At 47.1% G+C, this 16045-nt stretch overlaps 2 protein-coding genes across 2 annotated transcripts; both read left to right on the plus strand.

Annotated features, from left to right (window-relative positions):
- The first annotated feature begins 3695 nt into the window (after positions 1–3695).
- On the plus strand, positions 3696–5626 carry LOC6602991 (asparagine synthetase B [glutamine-hydrolyzing]). Its single transcript, XM_002027982.2, has one exon. The coding sequence runs from the start codon at positions 3805–3807 to the stop codon at positions 5494–5496; it is 1692 nt and encodes a 563-aa protein (XP_002028018.1). The 5' UTR covers positions 3696–3804; the 3' UTR covers positions 5497–5626.
- Positions 5627–8786: 3160 nt separating this feature from the next.
- LOC6602990 (CLIP-associating protein) lies at positions 8787–15289 on the plus strand. The gene is made up of 2 exons (XM_026993643.1): positions 8787–8804; positions 10196–15289. Exon 2 carries the CDS (start codon positions 10225–10227, stop codon positions 14734–14736), a length of 4512 nt encoding a protein of 1503 aa, XP_026849444.1. The 5' UTR covers positions 8787–8804; positions 10196–10224; the 3' UTR covers positions 14737–15289.
- Positions 15290–16045: the final 756 nt, after the last annotated feature.

Genomic DNA, 16045 nt, shown 5'->3' on the forward strand with positions numbered 1-16045 from the left:
AGTAGTCGCAATTTTTTGCCTTCTGTTGGCCCGATTAGTCACCCTGTCATTAGGGTGGCCCTCACACCAGAGAAACGGTTTCTGCTTGCGTGCTCAGACATGACCAGTCGCACATTTGATTATGACAAACAGGCACATACTGACCAACACACACACACACTCACACACACATACCAATTAGCCAAAGGCGTGTCCTTAAAGGCTGAAAAGTAGACTACGTATGGTGTTGTGTGGACTTTTGCCACATACAACTCATATTTGGCCAAAAATTAACGGCCTGGCCACAATTTGTGTCACGTCGCAGTCGCAGTCGCAGTAGCAGAAAACCAATTAAGATCCACATTGGGAGAAAGATTAAATATAGACCGCGTGGAGGCTGTACATGCCTATTTTTAGGGTCAACACGGGCGCAGGGTCAAGCACATCACCTAGCCGGCCCAGACCAGACCAGACCAGACACGGCAGGTGTCCATCAGCGTCTAATCAACCCTTGATTCGTGCATATTTACAACCTCAAATGTATTTGCGTCTACGAAGCCGAAAGAGTTGCCGGCGGGGGTGTGTGTAGTCGCAGGTTTTTCGGAAAACTCAGCGAAGCTGCAATAATGCGGATTGATTTTCATTTCCAGCTGTAGACAACTCCACATCCTAGCATCCATCTACAACAATCCTCCAACAACAGGACACATCCATCGCCTTCCTGCGCTCACCATTCCATTTTCGCATCTAATGAAATACTGAAAGCTTTGGACAAATTTCGAATTTTACGCCTAAATACTTGGGGAAATTGTTGATTTGATTTTGGCCGTGTGAAAACTTTTTAATTAATTGGCCTCAACTTTGCAGTGGCTCTAATTTTTCGTTGTTGTCGGATGTGGGATCCTAGCTGGGCCTTGCCGAATGTCAAAACGTGACCCAAAAGTTGTTGTTGTTGTTGTTGTTAGTGAATTCCCGGATACGGACGTGACAGTAATAGGTCATGCTCGAGTCGATGCGTTTCGATATTTGGCCTGGCCGGCCCCGAATCAAAAGTTTGCTTTATTTGATTTTGATTTGATATTTTTTTGGAACAAAATAAATTTACCTTTACTTTTGCGGTATTAAAAGTTGTTTTTACTGCAAAACTTTTATGTTTTTGTTTCCCATTTAGAGGATTCCAGCGTTCGAGTGAATAATTTCAATAATTCGTCATCAATTTCAAGCGGTTTAGTATTTATAAGGAAGAAAAAAAAAAAAGTTTTCACTTTTTTAAAATGCCTGTAAATGGTACAGATACTTAACTATGTTTTATTTTTTCAATATATTTTTGCGTTAAATTGTATGTTTATCAATGTGCAGCCTTGGTTTTAATTGGAAATTAATTTGATTAATGAAAATTTTGCTTGTTGGGCTTCAACGCTCAAGTATTTGTCGCACAATTTCCCGCCGGGAATCACTTTTGAAAATTAAATTTTCGGCTTGCCATGGATTCAATGTAATTAAATTTAAAAAAAATGTATTTTCAATTATCTGCATTTCATGTAATTACACGCACTTAGCACCTTGGCTGACTTTCAAACAGGAACCTAGCGCGCGCCCAAATCGGTAATAGGACAGCTCCGAGTGCTCGTTCCGGTGTGTTCCGATGGCAATGCGGCGTATACGCAACTTCCTGCCGCACAGCGTCGCGTTCATTCGGCTACTGAACGGTCGCTCGGTGCTGACACAACGAAAACCGGCGGCAACGAGACATTGGAAGCAACAAGCGCGCACGCTGCAAGCCCAGAAGCGAAACTCGGGGCGCCTCCGATATTGGTTTACCGCCATTGTCCCCCTTCCTACCCCATCCACCGTGACGTCATCGGGCGGATGGGGGGTGTTGGTTCAGTGTTAGATGCGTAATTAAAATGTCTGCATAATTAAATATGGGAGATTTAGTTTTTATCTATCTGACATATTTATTTATCGCATGGACCGAAAATCTGACGTGAACCTACCTGCAGCAACCACCTGTTTGCTTAAAAGTCTGTTAATTGAAGCTTTCGGCTAGCTTTATAGAGCTTGTTTCTTCAAAGTTGTTCTGAAAGCTTTTTATATGCTTACCAGCACAATGTCTCATCAAATACAAGACAATACCAAATACAGTACAAATGTAATACCTTTGCTAGTTTCGTGTACAAGCACATTTTTTTTGTATATATATTTTGTTTTTATTTTATTAGAAATCAGCTTTACTTAAACTATGATCTAATATACATTTTAATGATATGTTATTCAGCAAATTTTTCTATTTTTTATGTTCGATGAGTGAAGACGTTTGAGTCTGCGTGGGATTTGGGGGTGCCGTAATCCTCTAGCTGTTTCATTTGGATGGTTAATGACAAGCACAAAAGTGTAGGTCTTTACACTGCTAAAACTAAATTTTTCTGAAATTTTTCTTGGGTTATGGTAGAACATGGAGATTATCAGAAATCTTTTAATATATATATTTACTCCAGTATTTTTGGTGGCATTCTAACCCCTCTTAACGCTTTGCAGATCAGTTTCGAAGAATCTCCCAACTACTACAACCGTTTCCTTTAAATTGAGAAAAAAAGGCATATTATATGACAGAATATATGCGCCAAAGACGATTGGTGAAGCACAAGTTGAATTTGATTACGATAGCTTTGCCCGGAGTTCAGATCTACAGGTCTCGGAAGTATGATACGGACTGTAGTGCTGCAAATGTAGGATAAATGCCAAACTTTCGACATGCGGTGCACAGCTATGTGGTGCCGCAGTAGTATCCACATAAAATTCGTAGAATGGTCTATTGTTTAAAAACATCGTCATCTTCCACTCAACAGGGCCATTAACGATCGTCGGTCCCAAGAAGCAATGGAGTAGAGCATTCCCTAGACGTGGCTTCTTCAGTTTACGATGGGCCGTTACCTTTTTCTAGTGGCAGCACTCACTAAAATAGAGTTCGTTTTACTTGAGGATTTTCCCATAATCCATGGATAGTCATTTAGTCCTCGAATCGACCTCCCAACTGATCGGAATTTAGAGAACTCCGAGATTTTAAGCCTGCTTTCGGACTCTTACAACCATAATGTGATTCTGAATGATATTTTATATTTTGTTAAGTCTTTAGAAATAATTTTATCCATTAATTTTTTTATTTTGTGTGAAAAATAAAAGAAATTAGCTATAAAATAAAATACAACCTTTACATAATACAAAGGAAAAAAAATCGATAATATCCCTAAATATATCCATATAAACTTATTTTTTCATGTGGTTGGAGTTAAATATAGCGCACATTAACGGAAACGGTTTTGGTAACTGAAACGGTGTTGAAACGGAAACGACGCGATTTTTGCTTTCAGTCAATGAAAATCGTCAAAAATGTATTGCTAAACATAATGCTGCAGCAACATGTACAAAGGTTGCGGCCACAATTCAATAAAAACAATTCATAATGCAAATTTAATAATTTTAGCGCAGTTCAGGTGAAAGATATCATGGTTTTTTTAAGCTCAGAGGAAAGGTGGCATGAATTTACAAGAAGAATTTAAAATCGTTAATATTTTCCGCCATTTACCTCAAGTAGTTGAACCATTTAAAAATAGGGGGCTTAAGTGGGCTAATTTTGGATTTGCTTAAAAATAAATGTGGCCAAACTGTCACTAGAGCTAAAACTGATGCAATAAAACCCGCGTGGAAGTCAGCAATAGAGAATATAAAGCAGCGAAGGATCAAACAACGCACTAATTTCCATATCGTTTTCTTGCAGACGACGTCGCTCGACTCTGAATACGGAAATACGCCAAAACACACAAAATGTGCGGAATTTTTGCAATATTTTCAAGGGATTCGAAGCCTGTTGGCACGCAGGTTCTGCACGGCAGCAAGCATAGTCTGCGCGAGATGGCCTACCGCCAGAGTGGAAAGCAGCGGCATCGTGGCCCCGACTCTACTGGCGTCCATGTCATCGCAGAGGATGGTGTGGCCATGGTCCACGAACGTCTGCGCATTGTGGGTGTGGAGCGGGGTGACCAGCCGTTTGTGTCCAACGATGGGAACGTGGTGCTGGTGGCCAACGGAGAGATCTACAACTACCTGGAGCTGTCGGCGGAGATAGCAAAGCGGCTTGGAACCTACAAGCCGAAGAGTGACTGTCACGTCATCCTGGAGTTGTACGAGGTCTATGGGGAGGATCTACTGAGCCACATCACCGGAATGTTCGCCTTCGCCCTGTACGACAAACGCACGAAGCAAGTGCTCCTTGCCAGGGATCCCTTTGGCATCATTCCCATGTACATCGGCGAGGATAAGGCCGGTAACATGTGGGTGGCCTCCGAAATGAAGTGCTTGGTGGACACTTGTAGCAAAGTGGAGACGTTTACGCCGGGCGAAGCTCGCTTCGGACGCGTGGGAGAGATGCGAACCTTCCGGCACTTTCAGCAATCCTGGATCAAGGAACTTCCTACCAACCCTTGCGACCTGAACCTACTCCGTTCCAGCCTGGAGTCGGCGGTGCGCACACATCTCCACTGCGACGTCAACTTTGGGGCTCTGCTGTCGGGGGGCGTGGACTCCAGCCTGATTGCCGCGATCGCCACGAAGATCATGCGGGAGAAGGACCCTTACTATCGCCTGAAGACCTTCTCTGTGGGTCTGGCCGATGCGCCCGATTTTAAGGCGGCCCGCCACGTGGCCAAGTACATCGGCAGTGACCACAAGGAGATCGTCTTTCAAATTGATGAGGCCCTAGACGGGATCCGCGATATTGTCTATCACCTGGAGACCTATGACGTCACCACTGTGCGCTGCAGCCTGCCAATGCTGCTGCTGACCCGCTACATCAAGAGTACCGGCATCAAGATGATCCTCTCCGGCGAGGGGGCGGACGAGATCTTCGGCGGATACCTGTACTTCCACAAGGCCCCCAACTGCGAGCAGTTCCACCAGGAGCTGGTAAAGCGCGTACAGCAGCTACATCTCTCCGACTGCCTGCGCGCCAACAAGGTGGCGATGGCCAAGGGCGTGGAGCTGCGCGTACCCTTCCTGGACACGGGCTTCGTCAATCATGTGATGCAGATCCGGCCCCAGGACAAGATTCCTGGCGAGCTCAACGCGTTTGCCGAAGCCCTAGGACCCTTGAGGCGCATTGAGAAGTACGTGTTGCGGGCTGCCTTCACCGAAAACTATTTGCCGGACGACGTGCTTTGGCGCCAGAAGGAGCAGTTTTCCGACGGCGTCGGCTACGACTGGATTGATAGCATCCGCCGTGTGGCCACCAGTCACGTGGGAGACGAGGAGTTCGCCGAGGCTACCCGCAGATTCCCCTTCAACACGCCCACCACAAAAGAGGCATTCTACTATCGATGCATCTTCGAGGAGCAGTTCCCGGTCGAGGGAGCGGCCCGCACGGTGGTCAGGTGGGTGCCACGCCTGGATTGGGGCTGTCCGGAGGACCCCTCGGGACGGGCACAGGCCGTCCATCAAGTCAATAAAGACGTTATAATTTAATTTACTTAAGTTAGGTAGAAATAGCATTTTATTGAAGCACAATGAAAAGAATTTCTAGCAATGCAAGTACATTAATCGAATCTACAGACACCTATATACCCACTAGTATGATTAAATAAATCTCAGCTCAGCACTTTATGGTAATTGAAGAGGTTTCCATTTCATTTAAATATTTATGCAGCTGGCTATCAAATGCGCTGACACATGTGAAGTAAGATGGGTTTAGATTTCGTAATGAGTCGTTTGGCGAACGTGGCAAAGCCGGCTGAAAGTAGGAGCCCTCTTTCCCGAGGGTGAATTGAGTTGCGCACAGCGTTCCTGAGAACGGTTGGACGTCGTAGGGGAAAGCCTGCCTTCAAGCTTAGATAGATATACAGCTGTTTAGAGGGGTTATATGTGTTGCCGATCGTTGTGCCGAGATGGTCCGATCCGTGGAAAAAAAATTAAATAAATGGGGAACCCTCGAACACGTATGGCGCCCTCAAGCGGCCCTAAATAGCGGGGCGGAATGCGGTCAAGGGCGAATGACAGGTTGCCGAGAAGCAAAAAGGAGAGGCAGTGGACACCTCGGCTCCCGAGAGTTTCCGGTTCTGGGTCGTTCTTTTCTTTTGGTGTCCAGCAAGGCATTAAGTTGAGTGATCCGGCGCTCTCTACCTTCTCAGAGGAATAATTTTTGAATTGGTGGTATATACCCCGTTCCCCACTTTTTGGCTGATCACCGCTGGCCATTACAGGCGGTGGAGCATTGCAGGAGAGAAAATTTACAAAAGTAAATCGCCCCTCGGTTTAACTTTTGCAGGATGCCGTTCCCTAATCAGGGTGAGTACTTTCACGGGCCACCCTCTTCTTGGAAACCTCGGAGACCTCACTGGCACGTTCTGACGCTCGTTGTGCATTTTTTGTTTTTTTTTGTTTTAGAGTGGCCCCTAGTTAATATGTTAGAATCAAAGCCAACGATAACGAAAAGAAAAGCTTCTTGAGAGAAGGCATCGGTGAGCAGCGAGCGCTGCAGCCACAGCGGCACCACCGCCGTATTGGGTACTGATACTACAATTTCGGCCTTCAAGCGAGAGTGACGGCGGACATCGCTCCTCAGCGTCCGGGGACGAAGACGAAGACGGGGAAACTAAGTGCGACAACAAAAGTGGAATCAAATTCCCCTTAGCCACCAAGTGCAGTGTGCTCCAGAGCAGAAGAGGGCTCGACCCGTAAGCTGGCAAAAATCTCGCTCTCTCTCGGGTTTTTTTTTGTGCTTTCTTTTTTCTTTCGCAGTCGCAGATCTTTCGGTGTTGGACCCGCGCCAGAACTGAAGCTGCAGACTCTTACCGTAACGGTTTTGGGAGGGATCTCTTACAATGAATAGGCAGACAAGAGATCACGGTAGGGTGGGCGTACACGCAGCTTTGCGCATGCAGCCCAAGACCGAACATTGCATACTACCCGCCCCGCACTGTATCGAGTTTCTCCTTTCCCCAAACCCCCTTTCCTTTGTACGCGAACTTTCGTATTTATTGTGTTATAACAAAATGGAAATTTATTCCGCTGTGAACCAAGCCGAATTTTTTTGTTTTAATAGTTTAATTGTTTTCATGTTTTTGTTTCTAAAAACTTGTATTTTTTCCAAAGCTTTAAATTGTTTTTTTTTTTTTAAATCATATTCTTTTCACTTTTCGCTCTCAAATCGTGCTTTCCTGCATGATTTAATCTGGATTGCGTTTATATCATTGTCAATCATTCCCATTCAAACTTAGGCGCGCAGCTCTACTATCCAGTCGATAGTATCGAATACCGGGTTGATGGTGGGATTTTTCATCGGATCAATTTTCCTGCAACGGACTTTCCATAAAATTTATATTTATTTATTTATTTTCTATTACGAAGTTCTAGATATTCCAGATCAAATTTTGGATAACTATCGGAAACAGCTGACAAAAAACAAAGTATCTAGATACGAAAAGCGTAAAAATACGTAGAAACAATGTGACCGCAAATCTATAGACTGTAGTCTAATGAATGTTGAATAATTTGAGCTCAGTTCAGGTATATTTTGAAAATGAGACAGTATAGTTTGGTATATTTCTGTGGGTCAGATCTGGCTTTTTTTAAAGCCCAACTGCGGTTAGAAAAAAAGTGTGAATATGTGGCAGTTTTATTATTTTATTTTGAAATTATATATATATATTATAATTTTGTTGAAATTTTAACATGTTTACCGTTTTTTCCGTCAACAAAATCTCGAGCGCTAAGAAAAACGGAATTAGCGAATTTTGGAATACCTAAAAGTTGAAAATATTCAGAAATTGATTGAGAAAATTACGATAGATTATTTTGTACGAATTCAAATCTAAAGATAATTCCGGAGAGCTACATTAGTTAATGGAACTACTGTAAAAAAAAACATTTTAAATTTCACAGAGCTAATAAAAAAGTTGTAAAACTATTAATTAGGCTTTTTTCCGAAAATGTTAAGCTTTTTTTCGATATCCTCAAGTTAAAACAGCTTTTTTCCAGTTGAAAATCTGGCAGCACTGTTCAGACGGTATATTTGATCGATTTGCCCGCGGTCACACTGCTCGAACTAGTTCATTTTAATTTTTTTCGCAACGCAACGGGGCTGGCAAATTTTACTTGATAAAATTAAGTAAGAAGTGTATAACAATTAAGAGAGCAGTGTCAAAAACAATACCAAATGCCAATACGCAACGAAATGTGATGTTTGCTGAGCTTAGCAGACGCTCAGCGACCGAGAAACCTGTGCAAAATTCCTGACCCCAGAGCGCGTCACCGAGGAAAAAAGTTCACCAAAGCAGAGAGGCGCAGAGCTAGCAGAAGCTGAAGCAGGCGCAGCGCTGCTGAAGACGTTGGAATTTGTGGTGTTGTTGCTGTGGAAGCCGATGCTCAGTCGACGCCGACTGCGACGCCGACTTCCAGCAATAACGGTAGAGAGCCAACAACAAATGACAAAGTGAAACTGACTGCGCTGTACCAACAAAAACAACAACTACAACACGAGAAAAAAAGAGAAGAGCAGAACTGTGATCTCTCGGTTAGAGGTGGGGGGCAATTGTTCAATTGGCTGTGCTTGAAAAATAAATTTAGTCTACTTAAAACGCGTATTTGCGGGCATTGCGAATCGTTTGTTTGGCCAGCGACTGAAAAATCAATTCTTCAAATTGCCTTTGGGGGCCACCAAGCAGCAGTTGTTTGTTTGCTAGGCCCAACCCAAAAACAATATTCAAGAGCGGAGCGAAGAGTGACGACAAGAAGAAGCAGCGCAGTCAACGCAGCCGGATTTGCAAATAATAGAGGTATGTGTGTGTTAGTACGTGTGTGTGTATACATGCGTATCGCTAAGATACAAAGATTTTGTTAAAAAAAGACACTGCCTAATCTCCAATCGCCTCCGCTTCCGATGCTCACTCTCTTGTGACATTTAGAAATCAATTTGGTTGCTCTCTCTCTCTCTGCAGCAGCAGCCGACTGCGACGCCAGCAGCATTTTCGCATGACGTCGACAGCAGCAGCAGCAGCAGATCGTGCTGAGCAGGCCGGCAAGTTTTTAGTTTGAATGAATTGCAGCTGATTTTACACCTTAAATTTGATCGGGCCAAATAAAAAGCCCCTACCCTCCCCCTTTGTTTTGTTAATCATTGTCAGTCAAACATACCATATCTAATCGTTCAAATGGAAAAAATTTAAGGTAATATAACAACAAAATTACGAAAGCCAGTGTTCGCGGGGCCACATCCCTCTTTGAAGTTGTGTTTGTTGATGTTTATTTATAAATAGAAAATTGCGTATGCAATGCTAAACAGTTATAGTCGCTCTCCCGCTGCCACGCTATCTGGTGCTCTCTCTCTGTCTGTGAGCATAGCTAACAAGTCGCTGTCGTGGATTGTTGTTGTCATCCAACAATATTATCTCATTTTTCTATAACTTACGTATCCATAAATATTCTCGCGCTCTGACTGCGGCGGCGGGCGCACGCAAATTGTTGAACAGTGACGCCCGACCATAGACGGTGGAACGCTGGCGTCGCTGTCAGTCGTCGTTTTGCCCAAAAAGTACACGGTAAAGCTTATAAGCCAAAGCTAAATCCATATCCGCGGCACGTTGTTGTCTGAGCTTCCTGCCCACCCAGCCACCCACTGCCCGCCTGGCTTCGTCACGCTTTCGGGCGCCCGTGAGATGATTCACGTTTTGTGCCGTAACAACGCCCCACCGCTTATCCCCATACTCCACCGCCATCTGTCGGCTATCCCATCCCTGCCCATCTCCAACACCCACTTCCCACTCCCACACGCACAGCCATTCACCTACTTTTGTACCAGCTAAATGGTCTCCCCTCCACTCTACTCCACCCACCCCTACGCTGGCTGGCTGTCCTCTAGCTGCTCTCTGACTTCACTTCATCCATTCTCCACACAGAAAATGTTGCCCTTCGTCGCTTTTTGCGACTGTTGCTGCTGCTTCCTCTTGCATCTTTAGTGCGCGCGCGCAATGAATAATTTGAGTTTCGTTTGAAAGGCGGAAAGGAAATGTGAGATTTGGCGGGAACAGAACATCACCCAACTGAACCATTTTTATGGCCCTGCATCCTTGAGAACCCTCTGCTATCCTTCCCACACATAAATAATTAATGTAATTTACCAAATACTGCAGCTAAAGTACATATTTTCCACATCTTGATTTTATTGCAGCTGCTGCAACAACTTAAAAAAATCCAGAAATGGCCTACCGCAAGCCGAGCGATCTGGATGGCTTCATCCAGCTGATGCCCAAGGCGGATATGCGGGTGAAGGTGGCACTGGCCGAGGATCTGGTCACATTCCTGAGCGACGACACAAACTCTATTGTGTGCACAGACATGGGCTTCCTCATCGACGGCCTGATGCCGTGGCTGACGGGCAGCCACTTCAAGATAGCACAAAAATCGCTGGAGGCCTTCTCGGAGCTGATCAAGCGGCTGGGCAGCGACTTTAATGCATACACGGCGACTGTGTTGCCACATGTGATTGATCGCCTTGGCGACAGTCGAGACACGGTGCGCGAGAAGGCCCAGCTATTGTTGCGTGATCTGATGGAGCACAAAGTGCAGTCCCCTCAAGGGTTGATCGATAAACTGGCCGTTAGTTGCTTTAAGCACAAGAACGCAAAGGTTCGCGAGGAGTTCCTGCAGACGATAGTAAATGCCCTGCACGAGTACGGCACACAGCAGCTGAGTGTGCGCACGTACATACCGCCCGTGTGCGCCCTGCTCGGCGATCCCACGGTGAATGTGCGGGAGTCGGCCATACAAACGCTGGTGGAGATTTACAAGCACGTGGGAGATCGCCTGCGGCCGGACCTGCGGAAGATGGAGGATATGCCTGCCGCCAAGCTGGCTCTACTCGAACAGAAGTTCGATCAGGCCAAGCAAGAGGGCCTGTTAATGCCCTCCGCAGTGAAGAACGGCAATGGCAACGGCGTGGGACTCGATGAGGCCGACAACAGAGAGACTGCGAGAGAGAGGCCTCCGACCAGAATAGTGAAGCGGCAACTTTATTCGGCCGCTGTTTCCAGCCTGAGGCAAAAGCCTAGCGGACCGAGCGATGCCGGAGATGCGGGAGCTGTCACAATGGATATCTTCGAGGCAAGCTTTGAGGTGGTGCCACAACTGACGATCTTCCATGCCAAGGATATGGATGATGCATATAAGCAGATTCTGGTGGTTATCAGCGATAAAAACTGCGACTGGGAGAAGCGCGTCGATGCCCTTAAGAAAATTCGCGCCCTGCTGCTAATGAACTACCACACACAGCCGCAGTTTGTGGCTGTTCAGCTAAAGGAGTTGGCCCTGGGCTTCCTGGACATCGTAAAAGAGGAGCTGCGCTCGCAGGTCATACGCGAGGCTTGCATCACCATTGCCTACATGTCGAAGACGTTGCGCAACAAGTTGGACGGCTTCTGTTGGAGCATATTGGAGCAGCTTATCAATCTGATACAGAACAGTGCCAAGGTCATTGCCTCGGCCTCGACGCTGGCTCTCAAGTACATCATCAAGTACACGCACTCGCCAAAGCTGCTGAAGATCTACACCGACACGCTGCAGCAGTCTAAGTCGAAGGACATCAGGTCGTCGCTCTGCGAGCTGATGGTCCTGCTCTTCGAGGAATGGCAAACGAAGGCCCTTGAGCGACATGCCACCATATTGAGGGACGTCCTGAAGAAGACCCTTGGGGATGCAGACAGCGAGGCCCGTAGGCATTCCAGACGCGCCTACTGGGCCTTCCGGAGACATTTCCCCGATCTGGCCGATCAGATCTACGGCAACCTGGACATTGCCGGTCAGCGAGCATTGGAAAGGGAAAGAGGAGATGGTGGCAGCGGCGGCCTAGCCGGCTTAGCTCCATCTCAACCGGAAACAAGACGGACGGTGTCGCGCCTTGGACGGACTCCGGGCGTACTGCAGAAGCCAACGCCCAGCATGCGATCCATCTCTGCTGTGGACACTGCGGCAGCACAGCGGGCTAAGGCCCGGGCCCAGTACACGCTCTACTCGCGCCAGAAGAAGCCAGTGGGTGCAACAAACTCGACTAACGCGACCCAATCCCAGGGGGGTTTTGGAGGGGCGAGTAGTGGATCCCTGCCACGACCTCGCCTAAACTCCAACAGTAGCAGCCACACAATTGTAACGCCTGGCACGATTACTCCGCGCACACGGGGACGCGCAGGAGTATCGCAATCACAGCCAGGATCCCGCTCCACCTCGCCCAGCACAAAGCTGCGAGACCAGTTTGGAGTGGGCAGTTACTACAGAGGTGCGACTGGAGCCATACCCAAGAAGGCTTCCGGGATTCCCAGAAGCACGGCCAGCTCCAGGGAAACAAGTCCCACACGATTGGCTGGTGGCAGCGGCGGTGGCCTAATGAAACGCAGCATGTACTCCACAGGATCAGGCGCACGACGAACGCCCGAGCGAAACAACCCTGTGCGTCCCTCGGCAGCGGCTCGACTGCTGGCCCAATCTCGCGAGGCAGAGCATACGCTAGGCGTGGGAGGAGTCGACGGCAGTGAGGGGCAGGCGGACTTTGTCTCCGGAGACTACATGCGGAGCGGGGGCATGAGGATGGGACGAAAACTAATGGGACGCGACGAATCCGCGGATGACATTGATTCGGAGGCCAGTTCCGTGTGCTCCGAGCGGTCATTCGACTCCAGCTACACGCGGGGCAATAAGTCAAGCTATTCACTGAGTGGATCCCACACCCGCCTGGATTGGAGTGCCCAAAGGGCTCCGCTTGACGACATTGAGACGATTATCCAGTACTGCGCATCCACCCACTGGTCTGAGAGGAAGGACGGCCTGATCAGCCTCACGCAGTATCTGGCCGATGGCAAGGAGCTCTCGCATCAGCAGCTGCAGTGCGTCCTGGACATGTTCCGCAAAATGTTCATGGATACTCACACGAAGGTGTACTCCCTGTTCCTCGACACCGTCACAGAGCTAATTCTCGTGCATGCACACGAGCTGCACGACTGGCTGTTCATTCTCCTCACACGGCTGTTCAACAAGCTCGGCACGGACCTGCTCAATTCGATGCATAGCAAAATATGGAAGACCCTGCAAGTGGTCCACGAGTACTTCCCTACGCAGCTGCAGCTGAAGGAGCTGTTCCGCATCATCTCGGACTCTACTCAGACACCGACTACCAAGACACGCATTGCCATTTTAAAGTTCCTCACGGATCTGGCCAATACCTACGGCAAGAGCAGCGACTTTCCCAGCGACCAGAGCCAATCCTGCGAGCGCACTGTTCTCAAGCTGGCCCAACTGTCGGCGGACCAGAAGTCCATCGAGCTGCGCTCCCAGGCTAGGTGCTGCCTGGTAGCCCTCTACCACCTTAATACCCCAGAGATGACAAAGCTTTTGGCCAATCTGCCCAAGGGGTACCAGGACTCGGCCCGCTCTTGCATCCAGTCGCATATGCGGCGGCAGAGCAGCGTCAACTCTGGTGCCAATTCCCCCAACAGCTCCCCCCTGAGCAGTAGCAGTCCAAAGCCTCTGCAGAGCCCGTCGGTGGGTCCGTTCGCCTCTCTCCAGAGCCATCAACTCAACATGAGCTCAACTAGTCCCCGCAGCCGGCAGTCATCGGTGGAGCAGGAGCTGCTCTACACCTCGGAGCTGGAGGTGCAACACAACATCCAGAAGACGTCCGAGGAGATCCGTCACTGCTTTGGCGGCCAATATAACTCGCTGGCACCCAATGGCTTCAACGGACATCTGCAGTACCACGAGCAGGCTCAGCAGGACTCGTGTGCCTCCCTGTCTTCCAACTCCAAGACGCAATCGTCGGCCAACACCACACAATCGAACACCCCAGAGTCGGCAACCATGCGGCTTGACCAGCTAGACAGGGGCGTCATGACACAATCGACGATGGCCAAGTCCCCTCTCCCCACTGGCGATCCCAAGTTGATTGTCTCCATCAGCAGGGCAGAAAACGGCGAGCTGATCCTGCCCGGCGATCTTCTGGAGAGCGAGGTGGTGTCCGTGGCCCTGACCCTCACCAAGGACCAGCCGGTGGAGCACCTGCAGATGTGGCTTACAAATTTGGGAATCTGTATCAAGGGTGGCAACTGTGAGCTGCCAAACAAACACTTCAGATCGGTAATGCGTATGCTGCTCCACATCCTGGAAGCGGAGCACACGGATGTGGTGACCGCTTCCCTGCATGTGCTCAGCAAGATCATGCGGAGCAACTCGATGCGGCACAACTGGATGCACTTCCTCGAGCTGATACTGCTGAAGGTCATCCATTGCTACCAGCACAGCAAGGAAGCTAGTCGGGAGATCGACGGCATGATAGTACGAATAGCCCCATGCCTGCCGCTCGACTTGACAATCAACATAGTGAATCCGGTTATTGCCACGGGCGAGTTTCCCACCAACTTGTGCGCCATTAAGATCCTGCTGGAGGTGACCGAGCACTATGGCGCGAATATCACAGACGCCCATCTGGATGTTGTGTTTCCCAATTTGGCGCGATGCACGGACGATCAGGAGTCTATGGTGCGTAAGGCAGCGGTCTTTTGCATCGTGAAGCTGTACATTGTGCTTGGCGAGGAGAAGGTTAAGCCCAAGCTGACGGCGCTGAACCCTAGCAAGCGGCGGCTGCTTAACGTCTACATTGAGAAGCAGAGAAATTCAAGCGGCGGTGGCAGCTCCACCAAGAACTCCTCGGCGGCCTCATCCTCATGATTGCAGGCGCGCTCGCCGGCCCGGCACCACAAAGACACTGACGCAACGCCGTCACTTAGCATACGCAAGCAGTGAAGGACGAGGGAAACGATTTAATGATATATAACTAATGATATAACAAATTATTTATAACTCTAATTCTTACTGAAAATGATATATGAGTATATTTATTGTAAAAGAATGCAAAAAAAACCCTTTAAAATTGTCAACAGATCAAACAATTATATTATATAATGATAAATCAAACCCCAATTGTACTAATATGAAATATAAGAAGAAAGATCTATAGTCAACTGTCATGCTAATGCTAACTCTGTGCTTCTCCCACGTTTCCGACTATATACACCTCGACTAAATTGTTTATAAAATGATTTACAATGGCTTTTCCTAATATGCTTTGTATTGTATTTAGTTCCATAAATTCTCGTGTCCTTGCTTCATTTCTGCTCAACTGATTCTAATTAATTTACGATTATACTACTGTTTTCACAACTGAACTATTTTTGTAATTAATTTAAAAACACAACACGAACACAAACAAGAACAACAATAAACGATTCTAGGTTATGTAATAATATTTATAAATTAATTAAACAATAAAACAGTTAAACCGAATTGCCACCAATCCCCGAAATACTATATATACTCGTACAAAATAAAGTACAAGGACCTTAGTATTTTGTTTACCAACATCCTTTTGCTAATCATTTTTTGTGTAATTTATTTCATAAAATTCAAACTTTCAAATATTTATTTACACTCGGACTTAATTATACTAAATACTTGTGTTCTTATTCCTCCACTGCTTTTGTTGAAGGTGCCGATTTTACATTTGGGACGGGGGGGTTGATTGTGTCCACGATACAAGGTTTACTTTCTTTTTATACCCGATACTCAATACTGATACCCGTTAATACATATTCTTGAGTCCGATAAAGGCATGTTTGGTGTCTGTCCATCCGCAAAAAACGCAGAATCATAGAAAATTACCATATCTACCAGATTATCGAATCTGGCTTAGATCAAATCATTGTCATACCCATAAGAAACAAATTAAACTGCAGTTGCTACGCAGCGCCTTCTATGCGCTTCCTCATTTTCTCTCCCTCTTTCTCTCTCTCACACGCTCTTTCTCGTGCAGTGTACGCCGTCTGGCGGAGGGGAGCGATACGTTCGGTCGTTAGATATGTTCGGTCATTATTTTTGCGAACAGCGACTGACCACAAGACAGAAAGAGAAAGAAAGCATGCGACAGTTACTGGCTCCGATATCAATAAATGTAGAGGTTATATACATATGTACATATGTA

This window comes from Drosophila persimilis, unplaced genomic scaffold (assembly GCF_003286085.1).
Source record: "Drosophila persimilis strain 14011-0111.01,24,50 unplaced genomic scaffold, DperRS2 tig00000868-arrow-arrow-pilon, whole genome shotgun sequence".
Classification (NCBI taxonomy): domain Eukaryota; kingdom Metazoa; phylum Arthropoda; class Insecta; order Diptera; family Drosophilidae; genus Drosophila; species Drosophila persimilis.

Excerpts from the sequence above, each read along its gene's own strand:
- LOC6602991 (XM_002027982.2), top strand. The coding sequence starts at position 3,805 with ATGTGCGGAATTTTTGCAATATTTTCAAGGGATTCGAAGCCTGTTGGC.
- LOC6602990 (XM_026993643.1), top strand. The coding sequence starts at position 10,225 with ATGGCCTACCGCAAGCCGAGCGATCTGGATGGCTTCATCCAGCTGATG.